Source organism: Pan troglodytes, chromosome 15, assembly GCF_028858775.2.
Source record: "Pan troglodytes isolate AG18354 chromosome 15, NHGRI_mPanTro3-v2.0_pri, whole genome shotgun sequence".
Classification (NCBI taxonomy): domain Eukaryota; kingdom Metazoa; phylum Chordata; class Mammalia; order Primates; family Hominidae; genus Pan; species Pan troglodytes.
The window spans coordinates 88,918,111-88,943,648 of NC_072413.2; the positions used below are offsets into that span (position 1 = coordinate 88,918,111).

General features: G+C 36.3%; 1 protein-coding gene across 5 annotated transcripts in view; it reads right to left on the bottom strand.

Moving 5' to 3' along the window:
• RPS6KA5 (ribosomal protein S6 kinase A5) overlaps nt 1–25,538 on the bottom strand; it is a 188,690-nt gene that overhangs the window by 41,831 nt on the left and 121,321 nt on the right. For 2 of the 5 annotated variants that reach the window (XM_016926591.4, XM_016926594.4), the window contains exons 6-7: nt 9,532–9,615; nt 6,633–6,736 (exon numbers count right to left, since the gene is read on the bottom strand). In XM_016926591.4, coding sequence (XP_016782080.1) covers nt 6,633–6,736; nt 9,532–9,615 — 188 coding nt within the window. Of the gene's footprint in view, nt 1–5,706; nt 5,820–6,632; nt 6,737–9,531; nt 9,653–13,790; nt 13,810–25,538 lie in introns of those variants that run through there. The other 3 variants (XM_016926596.4, XM_016926595.4, XM_054665789.2) reach the window with 3 other exon arrangements.

Genomic DNA, 25,538 nt, shown 5'->3' on the forward strand with positions numbered 1-25,538 from the left:
CTTGTTAGACGTGCCTGGAAGTGTCTTAAATAAGATTTAAAAGTTACTTAGTATGACTTTTATCGCCAGACCTCTTCCTGTCTCTCTTCCTTTGTACACTTTTTTTTCTGTAGCCCACACAATGCTGTTAAACCTTTACTTCTCCAATCATTCCATGATGGCCCTCAGACTACCTTTCCCTAACAGGGGGAAGATGATAGTGATGGAAGAGAGTGGTAAACTCAGACCTTGGGGGTTCCTTGGAGCCAAGTGGCTGCATGTGACAATAAAACTAAGACACTCAGAAGCAGACTTCAATGCAAGGAATTCCAAAGAGAAAGCTAAACTGAAAAGAGCTAGAGGCAGAGAGCAACAGTCAGACTATAGAGACAAGATTATCACCCAAAATGATGAGACCTTCTTTGGGAGGCCATGGAGAACCATGAGTACATGAGAAACAGCAGGTGATCCGGAGACCAAAATGTGTGACAGAGTCGTGAACACAGAAAACTACCTTCTTCCTTTCACGGCCCTTTCCAGTATGTATGAGGCTGACCTTTTAGACTCTGGGTTGACTGTAGCAGTAGAGAACTGGCTGGGGTGGTGCACAGAGGTGGCGGCAAAGAATCTACACTGCAGCATCATCAGGGAAACAACAGAGGGCCAGGTCTCCGGTGAGAGACTAAGAAGGCCTGGGAAATGATAGGCAGACTGATGATGTTTCTGATGGACCTTTTCCACAGTTGGAAGAACGATCCCTAGGGTTTTTTTTTTTTTTTTTTGAGATGGAGTTTCACTCTTTCACCCAGGTTGGAGTGCAGTGGTGCAATCTCGGCTCACTGCAACCTCCGCCCCCAGGGTTCCAACGATTCTCCTGCCTCAGCCTCCTGAGGAGCTGGAATTACAGGCACCCATCACCATGCCCAGCTAATTTTTTAATCTTTAGTAGAGATGGGGTTTTGCCATGTTGGCCAGGCTGGTCTCAAACTCTTGACTTCAGGTGATCCACCTGCCTTGGCCTCCCCAAGTGCTAGGATTACAAGCGTGAGCCACTGCACCTGGCCTATCCCTAGGTTTTTATCCAGGACTCCAAATGCTCCACCCCGCTAGGGAGTGCCTCAGAGCAATTAATAACGAAGTATGATTCACCCCAACAGGTTGTAGAGTGAAGCAGTGCAAAACAAATGAAGAAAGGAAAGAAGATGTAGAGCCGAGGAGTATAAGTGCCAAGGGAAGGGCCATTTCACCCTGTCCTCTCCTTGCCATCCCCTCCTGCTGTTGGACTCTAGTCCGGAGCTGCTGCAATTGCCTCGTGTAGACGAATGTGTAGATGAGTAGCTACTGTGACAAACTTTAAAAAGTTTTTGGTTAACTAGTCAAAAAACCCTGGGAAACACAGATGTTCATATTGGGTACAGAAATACCCAAAATGAGGAAGAAAAGAATAAACCCCCAGCAAACTGAGAATCAAGGAGGCTTTATAAAATATGCCAATAAAGGATTTTATCATAAAGACCTAAGAAAGCCAAGAAAAATAATACATTTGATTTCTTCTTAAAACAGGGTAAAAAAAAAATGGTACTTGTAGTTACTCTATACATGACTCCAAAAGCAACATATCTCAAAATTAATTACCTAGACCAAGGGTTGGCAATCTTTTTTGTAAAGGGCTCATGGTAGGCAGACTTTGAAGATGGCCCCAATGATCACTGTATATTTGCATTCACAGCCTCTTACCTGTGGGTTGGACCTAGTGCCTTCCTTATAGCCAATACTGGGTACAGAAAGATGATAGGATGTCAATTGCATGATTAGGTTACAAGGCAACCCATCTTCCTAGTGGACTCTACTGCCTTTCCAGCTCACAGGCTCTGACAAAGAGAGTTGTCAGGTTAGAGCAGCCCACATTGCAAGGAACTGAGAGTGGCCATTGGCGTAAAAGATGTTCTATACAGAAAGGCAATAAAAACTAATGGAAGCCAGGCGCAGTGGCTCATCCTGTAATCCCAGCACTTTGGGAGGCTGAGGCAGGCGGATCACTTGAGGTCAGGAGTTTGAGACCAGCCTGGCCAACATGGTGAAACCCCATCTCTACTAAAAATACAAAAATTAGGTGGGCGTGGTGGCATGTGCCTGTAATCGAGCAACTGGGGAGGATGAGGCAGGAAAATCACTTTAACTTGGGAGGCAGAGGTTGCAGTGAGCTGAGATCACGCCACTATATCCAGACTTGGTGACAGAGTGAGACTCTGTCTCAACATTAAATAAATAAATAAATAAATAAAATTTATAAAATAAAAGCTAGTGTAAGACACGTAAGAAAAGCACATGTACATATATTTTAAAAAATAAGAAACAGACTCACAGAAAAGCTAAAAACCAATCATTCCAATCAATAATACTGATAATTTAATATTTGCCCAAAATAGTATCAGGATATGAGAAATCTAGAAATGATTTCTAATGAATAGCTAAAAGATTTATCCTAGATAAAACTATCCTTAAAGTAATGTCTGGAAAGAAATAATAGAATTATTCCATGTTCTTGAGCAGGCAGGACCAAAATTAACATTCAGAAATGAGAAAATAATAATTTCAGTTTAAGAGGGGGAAAACTCTATACAACTAAAGTTGTCCATTAATGAACATGGCTTCCTTAAAAACAGCTTATAGAAGCTCCATCCTTTCCATGATGGCACAAGTATCAGGGATTCTTACAGAGAAAGGGACTCTTATGTCAGGGGAAAAGCTGGACTCTAAGTTTCTTCTCATTCTAAGTTCGTAGCATATTTTGAAATTCGATATACTAGAAAAACATTTTTATTCTAGGCTACCTGTAGACAAAAATGGCAAACAGATAACTTAAATAATACATTACTTTGAACCATTTCAAACAAAAAATACGGAAAGTATGCAGAGTTCAGGGAAGATCATTATAATTAATGAATGGAAAAATTCAATGATGATAAAAAGCCTGAGCTAATTAAGACACTGGGGACAGATAATGACACATTTATCTAAATGATACATACAAGATTTATGCCAGGAAAGATACTCAGAATGATTATTTTGAAAGGAAAATGTAGTGTAGGATAATTTAGTTATCACATTGTTTGTAAATTTCTGTCACACACACACACACACACACACAAAACCATGAAATTACAGGTTGACACCATGACAAAGTGGAAAATTAATTGATTAAAGGGAAGGAATCCTATTTAAATTCTTGAAAAGTCTATTTGCTTTAGTTGTAAGGTTTTAAACAATCTGATTCAGGCTCTCTTTCTCTTTCTAAAACCAGAATGCCAATTGATTGATATAAAGGGAATAAAAGCAATTTAAATGTGAACATTACTTTGTTCAGAATATTCTTGCCATCATAAGAAATATACTTCTCTCCACACTCAGTCCTACAGTGGAAAGGAAAATTATTTTATAAAGATTGCCTGTATATGTGGAATCAGGAAGAGGGGAATTAGAGAAGCCACCACTTAATGTTGTCAGGCTAAGGCGACCCTTAGTACCTGTCACCATGACAGGTATGATCTTACAACTGGACCCAAATTCTCAGGACGGTGGCCACAGTTTCCTATAGTCTGAGGTATTTTCAAACTGCCAAAAAATCAATTTAAAATAAACAAAGTCATATTTATAATTTTTCATAAGAGGTGAGATTTTAACTCACCCTGATTTTAAAAAGAAGTACTGCTCACTTAACTTTGGCATTAAATAAATTGAAACAGTGAGAAATCATTTACTTCCTAGCCTGTCCTGGAAAAGGTACACTTTAAATTTTTAACAGTTTTATTGAAGTACAATTGAGGTACAATAAAATTCCCACATACAAAGTATATAATTTTATGTTTTTTTAATTTCATGGAAGAAAATGTTCTAAGTTTGATAAGTTTTGACATATGTATACACCTGTGAAACCATTGCCACAATCAAGAAACAAACATACTCATCACCTTCCAAAGTTTTCCTACGTACTGTAATCTCTCCTGACCTCCCCCAATCCCAGTCCCCAGGCAACTGCTATTCTGCTTTTTGTCACTGTAGGTTAGTTTGCATTTTCCAGAAATGGACTCATATGGTATATATTCTATATTTTCTCGCTTCTTTCACTCGGTGTAATTATTTTGAGATTCATCCATTTGCAAGAGTATAAACAAATCATTCCTTTTTTAAAAAGAGATAGGGTCTTGCTACATTGCCCAGGCTGACCTCAAACTCCTGGGCTCAAGCAATCCCCCCACCTCACCCTCCTCAGCAACTGTGACTACAGGTGCACTACTGCACATGTCTTAGATAAATTCCTTTTCATTGCTAAGGAGTATTCCATTTGTATGAATAAACCACAATTTGTTTAACCACTTACTTGTTGACAGATACCTGGATTATTTCCAGTTTTCAGTTATTACAAATGAAAGTTGTCATTAACATTCATGTACAAGTTTTTATATAGACATATGTTTTCATTTCCCTCGGTAATTACCCAGGAATGGAATGGACAGATTAGACAGTGAGTAACGTTTAACCTTTTAAGAAATTGCCTATTTTCCAAAGTTTTTGTACCATTTTACATTTCCCCTTGCAGTGTATGAAAGTTCCAGTTCCTCCAAGTCTTTATCAGCACTTGGTATTATCAGTCTCTTTATTTTTAGCCATACTAGTTGAGTATATAGTGGTATTTCATTGATGTTTTAATTTGCATTTCCCTAAAGACTAAAGGTGTTGATAGTCTTTTCATGTGCTAATTTGCCACCTACACATCTTCTCTGATGAACTGTCTGTTCAAATTTTTTGCCCATTTTTAAATGCAGTTGTTTGTTTTCTTGAGTTTTAAGAATTCTTTATACATTCTGGATACCAGTCCTTCAGCAGACATATGATTTAAAATTTTATCCCAGTCTGTGGCTTGTCTTTTCATTCTCTTAACAGTTTTGAAGAGCAGAAATACTTAATTTTGATGAAGTCCAATTTATTAATGTTTTATGGATTGCACTTTTTGTGTCATATCTAAGAAATCTTTACCTAAACCAAGCTCACAACGGTTTTCCTTTATGTTTCCTTCCAGAAGTTTTATAGTTTCAGGTTTTACATTTAGGTCTATAATCCATTTTGAGTTAATTTTTCTATATGGTATGAAGTATTTCTTGAAGTTCACTTTTTTCCATCTGGATAGCCAGTGGTTCCAGCACCATTTATTCAAAACTATCTTTACAGAAGTGACTTTGCATCTTTGTCAAAAATCATTTGCCATTGATCATTTGTCTATCCTGACACCAATATCACAATGTCTTAATTACTGTAACTTAGAACAAAGTTTATTTCAAGACTTATATTTCTTTAAAGATAATTTGGCTATTCTAGGTCCTCTGCATTTTCATAATGAATTTTAGACCCAGGTTGTCAATTTCTAAAGAAAAAAAAATGCCTGCTGGAAATGTGAATGCATTGAATCTACAGTTCAATTTGGCAAGAAATAACATCTTCACTATATGGAATAGTTCCCTCACTGTGTGCTTACCAACACTCAATTGAATACCTCTGCACACCTCTGGACTTCCCTCTGGGTGCCACTCTCCTCTCCCATACTCTGGCCTGCAAACTCTAGCTGTCTTGATCTTCTTGGACTCTCAGTTCCACCTCCTGAACTGCGTCTGGGTTTTGCGGCCTGGAAATGCTCTCAAGGCAGTAAGCTGGGGCAATCATAGGGCTCACCTCATTTATTTTTCCGCCTCTCAAAGATCACTGTCCTTCACTTCCAGATGTCCAATGTCTTCAAATCTGTTGTTTCATATATTTTGCCCATTGTTAAAATTGTTTCAGGCAGGAAAGTAAATCTGGTCCCTGTTTATTCCATCTTCTTTGGAAGTGGAATCTCTATTTTTAATTTTTAATGTCAAATCTGTTCTCAAAGTTACAAAATTCAAGTAAAAACAGGACAAAAACATAACTAGTAATTAGTATAATGTTGGTCACTATTCACTTATTTGTTCATTAACCCATTTTATCCCTCAAATATTTACGGCATTCTATATAGCAAGTACTGAGAATCAAAGCCAGACATGTCCCTTACTCTCACAGAGCTTACAATCTCGTGTGACAGATAGACATTAATCAAATAATTATAAACAAAAATGCAACACTGCAACTGTGATAGCTGCTATGAAAGAAAAGAAGAGAATAATGCTCTGAGACCTACAAGAGGATAATTTTACGATATTTGTTTCTATTGAGACTACATTCATGAGTTCAAAAATATCATTACTGTTTCTTCATGTTAAAGTCACAAAGAAATAAATTACATATACAGTAGAGAAAAAAGTATCCATTAAATAAACTTCTCAATATATGACGTATCTACTAAGTGTAAGACAATATGCTAAGTGCTCTGGGGCACACCAAAATCATGACACTATAGATCATAAGTTAACTTCAGATTCAATTGGGCACATAAAATCAGTATAAAGAAATGTAAAGGTAACATATCTATATGCCATATGATAGAAATGAAAATTTACCACATAAACATCACTTCGTCTATCCTCATTTTAAAAAATTATCGTTTACATCAGCCTAACCGCAGAAATGTGATCAGTTCCTTTGAGAAAACAATGCATTTATTTTATTTTGTCAAATCTTACCTAGATATCTCAGCTTGGGAATTTTTTTCTCCATCAACAGTGAAAGGAGATGCTCCAGTTAGTAATTCATACATTAGAACACCCAAACTCCACCAGTCAACTGCCTATAAAACAACAATAATTTCATTTTATAGAATTATCAACTAAAATATTTTAGAGAAAGAAAAAATGAATAAAAGAAAGCTATCTATTAGGAAAATGCTTTAAAAAATGATTTTGTACACCTCCTTCTATGTAAGGAGTATTAAATTAACACATGCAAGAAAGACATTTAGAGAACAAATATCCAAGTATCCTCAGCACAGAAAGCATGTTATTTCTTAAACTAGTAACTGTTTACCTTGATAATTTAAAAAATTTAAACTTTGTATAAATTTTTAAAATTTTAAGTAGGTGATATTTCTTTGGGCTTATGATAGGGAACTAAAGTATTCAGCTCCAGTGAGCCTTATGAAATGTCTAAAATTCAAAGAACAATAAATGAAAAAAAAAACACATCCAAGGGTATGTTATTTTTTCCTAACTGCCTAAATCAATTTTTCTTATAGAATCTATCACACATAAACCTCAGAGTCTTCACTGATGGGAAGATCTAAAATAATATAAAATAAAATGTGTTCTAATTTGGAAACCAATTTATACATGCAGTTACCTGAACTGAGAACATAGAAAATTATATATAATTTAAAGAATCTTTTATTTTATTTTATTTTATTTGAGACGGGGTCTCACTATGTTGCCCAGGCTGGTCTTGAACTCTTAGGGTCAAGCAATCTGCCCACCTCAGCCTCCCAAAGTGCTGGGATTACAGGCGTGAGCCACCATGCCTGGCCTAAAGAATCTTGATGTATTGAAAATTACTTCTTTTGTAATTAGGCAAATCAGAATTTTAATAACTATTGAACAAATTAGTGTACACCAATGAGAAATATTAACTAGATGTTAAAATTTCAAACTATTTGCTTCCAATTTCCAGGGCCTAAGTTTCAGAGAGGTGACAAAATTTGAGCCTAGAGCTATTAAGAAAATACAGAGTGCTGACATACAAAACACATCAGGCAGACTAAAATCGTGAGAGCAAAGGTATTTACTGAATATTTTCCTCATGCCAGGCACTATGATGAGCACTTTGCATACATTATATCATTTAATAACTGTCAGGTTGTTCCAGGTGTGGGAAAAAATATTTATTGACTAGGTATATTCTGCACCTTAGGTATGTAGAAATTCTAGGAGTAATATAAGATTTTCTTATGTGAAAATTGGTTCCATTAGGTCTCTGAAGATAATTTACAAATTAACAGGTATAAATTCCTACCAAATTCCCCAACAGCTTCAAAGAATATCAAGAAGCAAACTAAGCCAGCAATTAAACTCTTCTATTAATACAAGCAGTTTGACTGCCATTTGAGTCAGAACCCTCAGAATGTTTTGCTGTTGGATTTGAAACCACATTATTCAACTGACAGAGATCAATAATCAGATTCTTAGCCCTGGCTTCCAAAACCAGTAACACACAAACTTGAAGAACATGCTTTTAAATATATGATTAGTCGTCAGGAAGGAGACCAAAGATTCTCCACAGCCAGATATCTGAACTGCATATGTGGGACTCTGAAAGGGAATGAAGGAGAAGGAAAGATGGGCAACAAAAAGTAGAATACCTTATTTGGATAAAGCTATTAATAAAACAGAAGTGTTAAAAAATGAACAAATTTTGTACCCTTTAATACAGAAAAAAAACCATGACCTAGATTTTACAACATAATTACTTAGAAAGTTTCTTCTAGAATCTTCATTTTGCACATACAAAGGCAAGAGAGGAGGCCAAAAAAATTGAGCTTTTTAGAGGGCTTAGGAAAACAAACTTAAACTATCTAGAACTCAGGATTTTTTCTTTCACCAAGGGTTGTTAAAATATTTATTTCTGTTGGGAAGATAATCAACAGTCTCCAGTGTCTCTGGAAAGCTAAAGGCAGAAACTGGGAATAAGAAAATATCAGTGATTCCCTTTTCATTGACCTCTTAGTGACAGCTTAAAAAGCCAATATTAACTAAAGGTGATACACATGACTATATGTTTCCGAACGTTTTTCTAGTAGAAATTAAAAATGCCAATAAATACTGTCCAAAACCATTCATCACGACTCAGACAGGAACAATGTGCAGTTTTACATGCCGTGACCCTTCTGTATTGCATTGTGGTTCACTTGTATCCTAAAAGGCCAGGGTCTCATGCAAAAATAAGTAAGTAATTTTCTTTTGAGTCGTTGTGCCCAGGCTGGAGTGCAATGGCACGATTTCTGCTCACTGCAACCTCTGCCTCCCGGGTTCAAACATTCTCCTTCCTCAGCCTTCCGAGTAGCTGAAATTACAGGCGCTCACCACCACGCCCAGCTAATTTTTTATATTTTTAGTAGAGATGAGGTTTCGCCATGTTGGCCAGGTTGGTCTCGAACTCCTGACCTCAGGTGATCCATCCACCTTGGCCTTCCAAAGTGCTGGGATTACAGGCCCTTAATTTTTTAAAAGAATGGAGTCATAGTTTGTACTCTAAGAAATAGGCTCTCTCAACAGAAATAAAATAAAAATTATTTGACTAGTTTAGAGGTCTCAACTTTAACAAGAGTGTTACTCTATAAAATAAAACACAATTCTCACCAATAAAATCTTTAAAAAGGGAAATCTAGAATGTCCTAACCTTTGCATTATCTTTTTCCTCCAAAATACTAGATATCATAATGTGTTCAGGAACACAAAGCAAAAGAGAAAAAAAGGAAGGTAAGACAATCAACACCAGAAAGACGGCTCTGTTGAAGAGATGACCTAAGTTGTTACCTAGGATTCTTATAGTACATTTTCTAGAAATACATAAAGAAGCATCAAAAATAGAACATACCTTGTCATGTCCTGAATCTCCCCCTCTGACAATATCTGGTGCCATGTATTCAATAGTTCCACAAAAGGAATATGCTCTTTCAGTCTTGAACAAACAAACAAAAAAGGGATTTGATTTCAAGCTAGTATGACAAGTGACAAAAGAAGAAAGTAATACATGTTAGTGGTTGAGATACACTATAGTGGCAAAGTAGTGGTAGAATCTACTTGACAGACCCACTCTTCACTGGAACAGACCACTGTCTGCATAATATGAGTCCTGGGTATATGTCATCCCATCCCATCAGAAAGACTTCTCATGCATGAAATGGTACCATCATCCATCCATCCATCCATCCATCCATCCATCCATCCATCCTTTCCATGAATCCATTCATTTATTCTTGTTCACTTTTTGTATGCATGTATATTTCAGTTGTTGATTTAACCCTTTTTTTAAAGAATGCAAATAGTCCTAGTAAGGCAACATGAACTGTCTAACACATTAGTATGAATGACTTTATTAGGCAAGATTGAGAAAACACGGGGTAACTTGAAGGGGTAGGAAAGACCAAATTCTAAGAAGGGGAATAATAAACCCAAAGATAAAAAAGAATAAAAATTTTTTTTTCTACCTTACCATCTTGTGTAGGTTTGACAACGCTAATGTTATGTTTAACGATGGTAAACAAAACTGTCTTTAAAAAAAGATTATTTCTTAAAGATAGATGTTTCCTTTTTATAGAATTTTTAAAATTCCAAAGGGCTAATATATCATGCCTGAAAGTTAACCTAAAAATTATTTTTTAGATAATCAATTATGCAATTACGTAGCTCATTTATTATCTCAACTTAGAGGAAGCTCACAACCACCCCAAGTTAAGTGCTTAAAAGATTTTTCTTCTACCTTTTCCACGTAATTTTTGGCCTCTCTTATAGTTCATTTTAGCTTATCTGGTGCTTTGGGGGAGGAGTTGATAGGGTATACATTAATAAATAATTATTTATTTGATAGAAATTCCAGAATATAGAAAAATTAAAGCTTAAATGTTGAGAAGTTCCAATCACTGAGAATAGTAGTAAATAAAGACAAACATCTCTTAATTCTCTCAATTATTTTAAACCCTTGCCATCTTACCCAGTTCTAAACCTATATTTGCTTCCTCCTGTGTTATTCCCTCTGGGTTCTAACTTTTAGGTCTCTGCCTAAACTTCCTAAGAGTTTCTCTTCTATTTGTAAAAATATCACCAATTGTAACTTTTGAATTTGTATTTATTTGCCTATGAAGATGCATAATGCCTTAAAATAATTCTACCAAGAAGACAAACTGATGAGATTTGACAGGGGAAGGATGCACCATAAAACATATTCCAGAGTCTCTGACAGGGGCAGGAAAGACTTCAAGGTAACAGTTCTACTATGCTTATGGTTTATTATTTGTCCAAAATACAATAATTTTCTCAAGTAACAATTTTCTCAAGGAGACAACCTATTTGACATTTATGCCCATACTATAAGCAACTTTAGTTATCACAGTTAAAAAAAATGTGAATGAAAATTTACTTGATTATGAACAAAAACAGCAGGAGTGGGATGTGTACAACATACTAGCAGATAATATGGAATACTCATGTGTTTTAAGTGATTAGCCAATCAAGGAGGCTTCATTGCTCCTTAGAGAAAAGGATCAGATAACACTGGATAAAAAGCTGGTTTCCTTCTGGGGAGGAATCCCAATAGTAACTCAAATGCCAGACTTAAGTATTTCTCAATAAAGACTCTGATGAAATAATTCCTAGCTTTTATTTGCCAATGTTTTGTCCTAATCATATCTGCCTGTGACAGATAAATTCTGGTGTAAAATCATCAATGAAAACAGGTTTTTTTCTCATCCCATATTTAGAAAGACTCTTAATGTTGGCAAATCTCCACACAAATATCTAGAAATGTTTGACTGATTTTTAAAAAGGATTACATATTCCACTGGTAATCGCCAAAGACCGGGCTCACAAGAAAGAAAGGGGAATTCCTGGGTGCCAGCCAGGAAGTGGGTACAGAAAACCAGAGAGGTAGGCATATGACCTAGTGCTGTGGCTGCACAAAGGGAGGAAAGGTGAGTTGTTACAGGTCTCAGCAATCCAGAAACTTGAGTTTTAATACCCTGTGAGGATAAACAATGAGGCTGTCAGCTCAAATGAGATGGGCTAGAATTACCACTGTTATATAAACCTTGAAACCAAAGAAAGCTAAACCTCAGTGAAAACAAACTACAGAAAAATAAATTCACCTGCCAGCACTCATTCGTTTCTGTCTAGGCCCTAGCTGAACAAAGTTCCTCCTATGAGCTTAAATGCCTAGGCTTATGCTTCTTAGATTTGAGATCTGAATTTACTCTTCTGCACGGTATGGAGAAGTAGGAAAATCTGGCCAAACATGGTGACACCCTGGGACACATGACAGAACCAGAGATATTCTCACAACTTAGCCTGCCCAGAATTCCTATAAAGCGCTGATGTCTTGATATTACTAAATAAGTGAACTAGACTCCACAGACACAACAAACTGAAGGACTACTTGAAACAGTAGAAAAATAATCTGTAAATGACCAGCATGTTGTAAAAGATAAAAGACATAAAATAAGACAGCCTGGGCAAGATGGTGAAACCCTGTCTCTACAAAAAAATTAAAAAAAAACAACCTAGCAGGGCATAGTGGCGCATGCCTGTAGTCCCAGCTACTTGGGAGACTGAGCCAAGAGGAATCACCTGAGAGCAGGAGATCGAGGCTGCAGTGAGCCATGATCGCACCACCGCACTCCAGCCTCGGCGATAGAGTGAGACCCTGACTCAAAAAAAAAAAAAAAAGAAAAGAAAAGAAGAAAAAGAATCAAATAGAGCTGTGCAAATAAAGAAACGAGGCAATAAAAAAGGCAGACTAAACGTATTAGACACAGCTGAAGAAAGACAGTAAATTAGAGGATACTTTTGCAACATTCTGGATAATCTTCTCAAGACTTAGTAAAATTGCTGGGCATGGTGGCTCACACCTGTAATCCCAGCACTCTGGGAGGCTAAGGTGAGCGGATCACTTGAGGTCAGGAGTTCGAGAACAGCCTGGCCAATATAGCTCAAATCCTGTCTCTACTAAAAATGCATGGTGGCATGTGCCTGTAGTCCCAGCTACTCAGGAGGCTGAGGCAGGAGAACTGCTTGAACCTGGGAGGTGGAGGTTGCAGTGAGCAGAGATCGCACCATTCAACTCCAACCTGGGCCACAGAGTGAGACTCTGTCTCAAAAAAAAAACAAAAAAAAAAGACTTAGTAAAATTTACTAAAGACTTAGTAAATTTGAGAAAATTATCCAGAATATTGCAAAAGTCCTAAGCAGATTAAATAAAAATATATTCCTGATTGGCCACATTCTATTTCTTCACTTGAGTGGTGGTTACAAGGGTGCTGTCTTATAATAATTCACTGAGCCATACATTTATTTTGTTTTTGAATCTGTTTTACTTTACAATAAAAAGAGAGACATATATATGTATGTGTATATATATATATATATTTAAGTGTGTGTGTGTACATATCTCACAGGTCCATTCCTAGATCTATTTATACCCAGCAGCTAAGTTATCAGTTAATATGCAGGGCAAAATAAAGCATTTTAAGACAAAGACAGAATTTATTAATCATTGAACCTTGCTAAAAAGAAATCTAAAGTATGTATTTCAGAAATTAATAAATTGAACTTGAAAGAAAAAACTCAGATGCAAGAAGCAAGAATAAGCAGAGAAAACAAATGTGTAAGTAAATATAAACAAGCACTGAATTTATAAAATAAAAGTAATAACTGCATAGTAATGATTGATTTGTGGAAATTTAGCAGGTAGGACTAAAATACTAAATAATATAAAAATTAGATAAATAACTGAAGTTGAAGCATTCTAACGTTCTTGTAGTGGTCATGATCGTTTGAGAGATAATGGATAATTTCAGACTCTGTTAAGTCAGAGCACAAGTCTAAAATCAGGGTAATATTACAGAAATGCCTTGTGTATAAAAATAAATAAGTAAATAAAATCAGGGTAATAACTACTAAAAGAACAGAAATAGAATATACATGACTTCTAGACCATTAGGCAGACATGAAATCAAAAGATCTTAATCATTTAAATAGAAGACAGGAAAAAGGGAAAACAGAAGCAAAGAGAAACACAAAGCAAGATAAGAGAAATAAATAAAAATATATCAGTAATCATAATATACAGGTATCATAACTCACCAGTTAAAAGACAGAAACTCTCGATCAAAAAATAAAATCCAGCTATATGTTATTTATAAAAGGCACACCTAAAACATAATGACAAAGAAAGATTGAAAGTAAAGGGATGAAAAAAGTTGTATCAGATAGCACTAACCAACAGAAAGCTGGAGTATCTTTATTAATAGGAGGAGAAATGAACTTTAAGGCAAAAGAATTATTAAAATTACATACATTACAAAATAATAAAAGGAACATTTCACTAGGGAAATAACTCTATTCCAAGCTTGAATATCCTCAAAAATTTGTGAAAAGCTTTAAAAATATATAAAATAAAAATGGAGAGATCTTCAAGGAGAAATGGACAAATCCACAATCATCATGGGTATTTTAACATATGTTTCTTATAACTGACAGATCAAGAAGGAAAAATATTAGTAAAGATATTCAAGATTTGAATGATATTCACGAAAATATACAAAATCCTGTATCCATCAATTAGAGAATACACACATAGTCTTTCAGGCATATGTCTTTTTTCTCTTTCTTTCTTTCTTTTTTTTTTTTTTTTGAGACAAGGTCTCATTCTGTCATCCAGGCTGGAGTGTAGTGGTGTGATCACAGCTCACTGCAGTTTTGACTTCCCAGGCTCAAGTGATCCTCTTGCCTCAGCTTCCCAAGTAGCTGGGCTCTTGCTACCACGCCTGGCTAATTTTTGTACTTTTTGTAGAGAGACGCAGTTTTGCTATGTTGTCCAGGCTCCTGAGCTCAAGTGATTCGCCCGCCTCAGACTCTTAAAGTGCTTGGATATAGGTATGAGCCACCACTCAAAGAAAAAGTGACAATAAATATTACAGTAACAATAAAAATACTATATATAAGAACTTGTGGGATGCAGCTAGAGCTATTTTTAAAAATTCACAGCTTTATTTTAAAAAGATTAAATATTAGTGAGCTGGATGTCCAAATTAAAAGCTTAGAAAAAGAATATGAAAGAAGCTTATAGAAAGTAAAATGCACAAAATAATAAACCTCATCAAAGAAAGAGAAAAAAAATAGAAGGCTTGACAAAAGCTCTTTCTTATAAAAGACTAATAAAATGGACACTTCTAACAAAGGATCAAGAAAAGTAACAAATGAATAATATCAGTAATTTAAAATAAAACATTACTATAGTTAGAGATTTTTAAAAGTAAGGAAATTCTGAAGAAACTGATGTCAAATAATTTAAAAAGATAATACCATTTTCTATAAAAATGTAACATTCAAGAAGAAATAAAAACTCTAAATATACTTGTAAATATTTTAAAAATTAAATCAGTATTTGAAAAGCTACTTGCACTCACTTAAAATGAAAAAAAAAAAAGGAAAAAAACACACTCTGGCAGATTTGAAAGTGAATCCACACAAACCTTTAGAAGAACTGTATCTTTATCTTACATAAACCATTCTAAATCCATTTCATGGTGCTAGGACAACCTTGATACTAAAATGTGACAAATGCAATTTTATACAGGAAAATTATAGGTCAACTTAGAAAATAAAATCCTAAGTAAAATATTAGCAAATAAAATACAGCAATGTATAAAAAATACATATCATGGAAAGTTAAGTTTGTTCCAGGAATTGAAAGATGGTCTAACACTGAAAAAGGAAACAAAAATCTATTCATATAATTCACATCATTATGTGGTTAAAGAGAAAAACCATAAGAATTTACTTATAACAATAAAGATACTAAAAATATAATTTATCTACCAAAAACCTACAGCAAATACCACACTAAATGACTAAAATACATGTTCTTTAATGTAAAAAATACATATACACATAAAACTTGGTAGACAAAGCAATATAACCAAGCCAAACCTAAACAAAATAACCATCCCCAAACACACAGAAACTAAAAGGTATGAGAAATGAAAAGAAACAAAGCCATTATTACTTACAAATAATGGTTCTGACTTTTTTCTTGTTAATGTAGTCATCTATACAAAAATCCAAGTCAATCTATAAATTTATGCACCTAATAAGAATTCAATGTTTTATGTATAAGGTCAACAGCATTCCTATGCTCTGGCAAGAAAAACATAAATATTCCAGTTTTTAAAGGTAATTCTTACAATTGAAACAAAATGTGTAAATAGAAATAAGTCTAATAATATATGTATAAAATATTACAGATAATAGTACAAAATATTTTTGAAAGACATAAAAAACTAAATAAATGAGAAGATCTGAACATTCACTGATGCAAATTCATCGATTGGAAGGGTCAATATTCAAAAATTGCAGCTCCCTCCAAATTAATTTATATATTCGATTCCACAATTCATGTGGAGGAACATAAAAAGCCAAGAACAGAGAAGACAGTGAAGAGGGAGGACGAAGGTCGGGGGAAAGGAGAGGGAGGTAGGGTGAGGGTGAAGAGGAGAAAGATCTCACCTTTTCAGAATCAAGACTTACTATAAAATGATAGGCTTTTTTTTTCTTTTCTTTTTTGAGATAAAGTCTTGCTCTGTTGTCTAGGCTGGAGTGCAGTGGCATGATCGCAGCTCACTGCAACCTCAAATTCCTGGGTTCAAGTGAACCTCCTGCCTCAGCTTCCCGAGCAGCTGGGACTAAAGGCATGCACCAACACACTCAACTAATTTTTTAAATATTTTGTAGAGATGAATTCTTGCTATATTGCCCAGGCTGGTCTTGAACTCTTGGCCTCAAGCGATCCTCCTGCCTCAGCTTCCCGAAGTGCTGAGATTACAGGCGTGAGCCACCACACCCGGCCAGCCAGATGCTTTAAGATATTTTGGTTCTGATACAGAGCAAGGCAAACAGACAAATGGAATTCAATGAACAGCCTAAAAACAGACTCGTAAGTATGCTTGGGAACTTAGTTATATGACAGAAGTTGCATTTCGAATAAGCAGAGAAAAGATTAACTGAAGTCAACAAACACTTCAAAGGTAATTGGGTTATTTGTATTAAAAATATAAAATATTTCCACCTGATTTTATACCCTAAATGTAAGACCTAGAACTGTAAAACTCCTGGAAGAAAATACATGGGAAAAGCTTCATGACATTGGATCTGGCAATGATTTCTTAGATATGACACCGAAAGCACAGACAACAAAAGCAAAAATAGACAAATGGGACTATATCAAATTTAAAAACTTCTGAAAATCGAAGGAAACAGAATGAAAGGCAACCTACAGAATGGGAGAAAATATTTGCAAATCATATATCTGATAAGGAGTTAATATCTAGAATATATAAAGAACTCCTAAAAACAACAAAACCCACAAATAACCTGATTTTAAAATGAGCAAAGGACTCTAATAGACATTTCTCCAAAGATAACATACAAATGGTTAACAGCATATGAAGAGATGCGCAACATCACTAATGATTAGAGATAAACGTGAATCAGAATTACAATGAGATTTCACCTTACACTCATTAGGATAGCCACTATAATAACAAAAACACCAACATAACAAGTGTTGGCAAAGATACGGAGAACCTGGAACTTTTTAGCACTGCTGGTGAGAATGTAAAATGGTGCAGCTGCTATGGAAAATAGTATAAATGTTCCTCAAAAAATTAAAAGTAGAATTACCATATGATCTAGCAATCCCCCTTGTGGGTATATATCCAAAAGAATTGAAGGCAGGCCTCTTGAAGAAATATTTGCACAACCACATTCACTGTATTATTCACAATAGCCAAGAGGTGAGAGCAACCCAAATGTCCATCAACAGATAAATGAATAAACAAAATGTGGCATATAAATACCATGGAATATTATTCAGCCTTAATAAAGAAGGAAATCTTGTCACATGCTACAGCATGCATGAACCTTGAGAACTATGCTAAGTGAAATAGTCACAAAAATAAAATAAATACTGTACAACTCCACTGACATGGGATATCATAAGTAGTCAAACTCACAGAAATAGAAAGTAGAATGGTGGCTGCCGGGGGTTAGGGGACGGGGGAAAAGGTATAGAGTTTTAATTTTGCAAGATGAAAAAGTGCTAGAGATCTGTTACATAACAAAATGAGTATTATTAAAGCTGCTGAACCATATATTTACAAACAGTTAAGATGGCAATTTTTGTTTTGTGTTTTTTTAACCACAATTAAAATTTTTTTTAAATTAAAAAAATAAGCCTTAAAAGAAAAGATTAGTACATTGGATATTAAAATGTTAAATGGCAAAAAAGATCATTAAACAAAATTAAAAACAAGTTAAAATTTTAGAAAAGAAATTTACAAAACATATAGTTATAAAGGGTTGGTATCTATAATACTTAACGAACTCCAACAAATCAATAACATCAGGGGAAAAAATGCAACACTGTGATAGAGAAAACATAGAAACAACCTAAATGTACCTCAGTAGGAGAAAAGATAGACTGGATAACTAATATAAAGGATTATTATACAACAGTTAAAATAAATGAAACATCCCATTTATCAACTTGGATAAATTTCAAGAATAGGTCAAATAAAAAACAATTTGCAATAGAAAATGTCATATATGTACATTTAAAAAACATGGTAATAGTATATATTGTTTATGGGTATACACACATGAAGTAAGGGTACTAAAACACAATTAAATTTAATCCACCACATACTCTTTACCTGCACCAGTGCAGCTACAGGTTGTTGGAGAAAACCATATAATCAGGTTGGCCGATTTTATTCAATCATTCATTCATTCATTCATTCGAGACAGGGTCTCATTCTGTCACCCAGGCTGGAGTGCAGTGGCATGATCTTGGCTCACTGCACCCTCTGCCTCCCGGATTCAAGCAATCCTCCCAGCTCAGCCTCCCAAGTAGCTAGGAATACAGGCACGTGCCACCATGCTCGGCTAATTTTTTTATTTTTTTATAGGAATGAGGTCTTACTGTTGCCCAACACTGTTGCCCAGACTGTTGAGTCTCAAACTCCTGGGCTCAAGTGATCCTCCTACCTCGGCCTCCCAAAGTGCTGGGATTACAGGCATGAGCCCAGCCAATTTCACTTTAAATTCATGATCAGGAATCTCACATGGGTCTTAATAGTACCCAGCAAACACATTCATTTCCCTAATCCATTCACTCTCCCACATTGTTAGTTGGTTATTTTATATCATCTCCTTTCTCCTAAAACCTCGATGTGTCCACTCCCTTCCTCATACTCAGTGAGAAAACAGAAGACCTTCTATAAGCTGCCAGTACACACCACTTAGCCTCCACCCACATGTGTGCCTAGTAACTCAACTTTCTTCAGTTTCTAAGCATGAACTGACCATGCTACTTGTTAAGCACTAGTAGCATGATCACGCACAAACTCACTTGTGCGTTTGACATTATCCTTCTCAAGGACAGTGTTCCAGCAATTTCCCACTTTACCTGCTGTATTATTATAGGAGATAGATACCTGGGTTTGGGTGGTAGATATCAGTGTATCTACCCCACTTCCTTTTGAGGACTATTCTAACTAGTGTATGACATCTGTAATTTCTCCCATCTTAAGGAAAAAACCCTCTTTTCATCCTCACTTCATCCTCTGCTATGCTCTTCACAGAATTTCACTATGCCTTTTAACAGAAAACCCCAAGTTGTCTACATATGTGGAAGACAATAAGGCTACTGCTATTCTCTTTCCTAAGGTTAAAACTGAGCCAATCAATGCTCAATCTTCAGTCCCCATCTTATTTAACCTAACAATAGCATTTGACACAGTTAATCATTTTCATCCTTGAAACATTTTTTCACTTGTCTTCTGAGACAATCCACTTGTTTTCCAAATTCCAAATTCATAGATCCAGACCAGACTTCTCTCCCAAATTCCAGACTCATATAGCCCACTGCTTAACATCTCTGCTGTGTGTCTAATAAATGTCTCAAACTTAACCTGTCCAGCTGAACTTCTCCTCTTGTAACCCCAGATAGCTCCCCATCAGCAGCCTACCCCATATTAGTTGATGGAAATTTCATCCTTCCAGCTGTTCTGGCCAAAAACCTTGGGGCCACACTAGATTTCTTCTGAATTCTCATACCCCACATCTAACTCATCAAAAAATTCCATTAGATCTAATGTCAAAATAGTCCTAAAATCTGCTACTCCATAGTCTAGGCCAGTTCCATCTCTTGCTTGGATTACTTCAACAGTTTTCTATCTGGACCTCATGTTTCCACACTTGTCCCACTACAGGATTATCACAGTTATCAACCAGAATTATTCTTCCAAAATAGGAGATCACTACTCTTCTACTCAAAACTCCCCAGTGGCTCCCCATTTTGTGCAGGGAAGAAGCCATAGTCCTTACAATGATCTTCAATGCCCTGAGTAATCTGTACAATCCTTCTTCCATATGATCACCTCCATGTCCTTTCCTACTACTGTAACTCTCACTCATTCTGTATGCCCACAACGGCCTCTAACCCTCACTCATTCCATAACCCCACCTTAAAGGGCCTTAATATTGGCTGATCCCTCTACCTAGAAATCTCCTTCCTGAGATATCTACATGGCTCACTCTCTCACTTCCTTCATGTCTCTACTGCACTATCACCTTGGTGAGGCCTTTCCTGACCACTTGATTTCAAAATGTAGCCTCTTCTCACCCTATTCCCTATTCCTGTTCCCTACTATACTTGTCTTCTTGCAACTTATTGCTATCTAACATACTACAGAAATACTTATTTCTTATTGTCTGCCTCCCCGTGTAAAGGAAGAATTTGTGTCCATTTTGCTCATTCATTGCAAGATCTCAACACTGAGATAGAACAGTGCCTGGATCACAGGAGACATTCAATGAATATTCACTGAATTAATGGAAAAAATTATAAAATTTTCATAACTGAAAACGTGAAAAGTGGGCACATAAACTCAGTTATATTATTTTCTATTTTTATTGTGTTTTATAGCATAAAAATTTAAAGAGAAATTTGGAAAATATAAACATTTATTATTCACATTTATGCATTCTTATTATTCTAGGATATCTTTTGCCCTTATGGACTTTAAAGTCCCTGACACTCAGCATAGTTCGGAATCATTTTCCTTTCTTTCTTAGAAAATAGATAAAAATAAACTGTGACTGCTAAATATAGTTATCAAGTAAATTTAAAAACACATATTTAACATTATTTGAACAAATGAAATATATACTTGGAAGTTTCTGTGAAAATAATCTCATTTCAAAAGTTGTCCCTGCTTGTTCTGTGTTGTTACTCACACTGAATCTACCTTAAAAAAATCGTATTATGAATAAACTTTAGTAGATCCAAAAATTTCTGCCATAAGAATAATTATAAAGGGATCTGTGAAGCAGACAGCTGGCAGGCAATCCCTGTTTACCCCCCATCCTTTGGAGGGGCATCAAAGGTCTGCTCAGATATCTGGGGGGAAAAAATCTCACTAATGAACGGCTCAAGCTAATGTGTTAGCATCTGAATATTGTGTAATAGTGTTTTAAGAAAGGAAGAACTGGGGCAACAGGGTAACACTTTGGTTTCTAGGTCTCCTATTTTCCCAACACCTCCAACTCAATGTTTACCTTAAAATAACTAAATTATCCTAGAGTCACTGATTTTGGCAAATGACTGATAGAGCTTATTATCAGAGACCTAATAGATTTTCAGGACACATGCAAATAAAAAAAAATCATGACTACATGTCAGTACAAATCAATTAGCAAGGCAGACAGAGGTAACTAAAAAGCTGGTTTAGGGTTAGGTTATCTGATTCTCAATGCAAACACGCTCTTTATGGAGCCCGACCCTTACCTACACATCTTGAGATACGTACATTATAACAGCAGAAACTTGAAAGTGGCACTATCAGCTAGGCATTTATTAGAGAAAGATGTAATTTAAAACTACAAATAAGAAAATAAAGAGAATAATTTTAAATTCTCAATGGTATATTTTAATTTTGCTCACAGTAATCTGAAATGTAAACAGTACTTCTCAGAAATAGAACGGATATAGTGCTTTATACTTTAGAAAGTACTTTCACAAGCATTAATTCATTGTGTCTGTATGACAATTCTATAAATTAGGTATGATAAATATTATTTTACAGATGACGAAATTAAGACTCAGAGAGGTTAATGACTAAGTGACTTGCCTCATGTCCCAAAGCTAGGAAATAGAGAACCAGAAAAAGATCCCCCTAACTAAAATGCCTCTTACATTGTTCAAAGAATTAATCAATAAATAACATTATCTGAATTGAGCAAGGTTAGATTTTTCTACTTCTGGAAAGAGAGAAACAGTCATAAATCCATAGGCTTTTCCCTTTAAGTACAGATACTCTGTACTGTTCAGTCAACATATTATTTTTCTTGACTGAACCTTAAAGTTGTATTTATCTACCTGGGGATTCGTGTTAATGATCTGTTTTGAAAATTTTCAAACACTCACTGTTAAATTATAAAAACAGAATGCATATACCATATTTAAGCATAAACATGAATGTGTCCTTTTTGACATTATTTGCTTATAAATATGAACAGACACAATTTTGAAGCTATCATCACTTTACCAACACTTTTTTTTAACTGTCTTTAAAACTGTCAACATTAAAATCAAATATCCAATAACTACCAGATTCTCTGACTTGAAGTAAGAACTCAACAAATGTTTGTAAAACTGTACTACCAAAAAAATTCTATGGGAGATATATATTAGCCTGAAAATTAGAAATGTTTTGTTATTTTCAGAATCTCAAGAGCTTGATCGAATTTTCCGGTTGAGAACAGAACAGTAAAAGTAGCAAATTTTTATTATCATAAAATATTTTTAAAGTTTCTAAAATAAATTTACTTTAACCTGTATGTAATCTAGGCTGCAAACCATTATCTAGAAATAATTATATGGGCTGGGCGTGGTGGCTCATGCCTATAATCCCAGCACTTTGGGAGAGCAAGGCAGGCGGATTGTTTGAGATCAGTCCAAGACCAACCTGGGCAACATGGTGAAACCTAGTCTCTGCAAAAAATACAAAAATTAGCTGGGCATAGTGGCATGTGCCTGGAGTCCCAGCTACTTGGGAGTCTGAGGTGGGAGGATGGCTTGACCCCAGGAGGTAGAAGTTGCAGTGAGCCGATCTTGCCACCCTGGGTGACAGACCAAGACCCCATCTTTAAAAAAAAAATACAAAAACAAAAAACCCAGAAATAATTATATGAATATTTGACAAATATCTCTAGAATACAGGCTCAGGAGGGTAAGGAATTTGTTGTGTTCACCATTATATTTCTAGGGTCTAGTGCAATACCTGGCAATGGTAAGTACTCCAAGATTTTTTGAATTACTAAATTAATATATATACAGAGATAAGTATAATATCATGAGCAGAAACATCAAACATACATAAAAAGTAAATTCCTGAAGATTAAATATATTTCCCAAACCAAATGAAGCCAGAATTTATAATATAAAATTGTGATATACTGACAGAAAGGCAGATTTTGGTGGAAGATTACTTCTGTTTTGAAAATGTTCAGTTTGAGGAGCCTGTGAAAGTGTCAAGTGGAGATACAACATTCACATATTTGGGTCTTGAGCCCAGAAGAGAAGGTTGGCCAAGAGAAGGCTGGGAATGAGCAGCATGTAAGAAGAGTACAGCATAAAAAAAAGAAGAGTACCTAGGACTGAGCTGAGGGGAACCCTCAGGTAGAAGAGGAAGAGCCAACAAAAGGCAGTGAGAGAGAGAAGGAAAATCAGGTGGGTGTTGTGTCACAGAGCCAAGCTGAGAGGTGATTTCTAGTTCAATACTACCAGGCAGTCAAATAAAGTAACTAAAAAGTATTAATATGCACATCAATGGTAACATTGGCAAGAACAGCCTCAGCAGATGGTGGCGGGGTAGGGGGGCAAGGAGGTACAAGCAGAATTGGAATTGATAAGGGAGTAAGGGACATGTGAGTAAGTAGAGACAAATACTGACAAAGGAGAACAATGAGACAATAGCTAGGCGGGAATACAGTATTCTGAGATTTTTTTTTCCTTTTTATTTATCAGTCCATTCATCTCCCCATTTTTAAAATTTTAAGATGGAAAGACTATGTCTACTTAAACAGTGACAGAAATGGTCAAAGAGGAAGAGGTTAAAGAGAAGAGAAGGCAGGCAGAGTGTATCAGTCCATTCTCACACTGCTGATAAATACATATCCGAGACTGGGAAATTCACAAAACAAAGAGGTTTAATGGGCTCACAGCTCCACGTGGCTGGGGAGGTCTTGCAATCATGGTGGAAGGAAAGGAGGAACAAGTCACATATTACATGGATGGAAGCAGATAAAGAGAGAGAGAACTTGCGCAGGAAAACTCCCATTTTTTAAACAGTCAGATCTTGCAAGATTTACTCATTATCATGAGAACAGCATGGGAAAAACTTGCCCCCATGATTCAATTACCTCCCACCAGGTCCCTCCCACAACATGCGGGAATTCAAGATGAGATTTGGGTGGGGACACAGCCAAACCATATCATTCCACCCCTGGCATGTCCTCACATTTCAAAGCCAATCATGCCTTCCCATCAGTCCCACAAAGTCTTAACTCATTTCAGCATTAACTCAAAAGTCCATAGTCCAAAGTCTCATCTGAGACAAGGCAAGTCCCTTCCACCTACAAGCCTCTAAAATCAAAAGCAAGTTAGTTACTTCTTAGACACAACAGGAGTACAGGCATTGGTTAAATACAGCCACTCCAAATGGGAGAAACTGGCCAAAACAAAGGGACTACAGGTCCCATACAAGTCCAAAATCCAGCAGGGCAGTCAAATCTTAGAGCTCCAAAATGATCTCCTTTGACTCCATGTCTCACATCCAGGTCACGCTGATGCAAGAGGTAGGCTCCCATGGCTTTGGGCAGCTCCGCCCCTGTGGCTTTGCAGGGTACAGTCCCCCTCCTGGCTGGTTTCACAGACTGGCGTTGAGTGTCTGTGGCTTTTCCAGGTGCACGGTGTGAGCTGTTGGTGGATCTACCATTCTGAGGTTTAAAGGACGGTGGCCCTCTTCTCACAGCTCCACTAGGCAGTGCCCCAGTAGGAACTCTGTGTAGGGGATCCGACTTCACATTTCCCTTCTGCACTGCCCTAGCAGAGGTTCTCCGTGAGGGCCCCATTCCTGCAGCAAACTTCTGCCTGGGCATCCAGGTGTTTCCACACATCCTTTGAAATCTAGGTGGAGGTTCCCAAACCTCAATTCTTGACTTCCGTGTACCCACAGGCTCACTATCACATGGAAGCTGCCAAGGCTTGAGGCTTCCATCCTCTGAAGCAACAGCCTGAGCTGTACCTTGGATCCTTTTAGTCATGGCTGTAGCAGCTGGGAAGCAGGGCACCAAGTCCCCAGACTGCACACAGCAGAGGGGCCCTGTGCCCGGCCCAGAAAACCATTTTTTCCTCCTAAACCTCCAGGCCTATGATGGGAGGGGCTGCCATAAAGGTCTCTGGCAAGCCCTGAGCCATTTTCCCCCCTTGTTATAGTGATTAACATCCAGCTCCTTCTTACTTATGCAAATTTCTGCAGCTGGCTTGAATTTCTCTTCAGAAAACAAGATTTTCTTTTCTAGTGCATTGTCAGGCTGCAAATTTTCCGAACTTTTATGCTCTGTTTCCCTTTTAAAACCGAATACCTTTAATAGCACCCAAGTCATCTCTTAAATGCTTTGCTGCTTAGTAATTTCTTCTGCCAGATACCCTAAATCACCTCTCTCAAGTTCAAAGTTCCACAAATCTCTAGGGCAGGGGCAAAATGC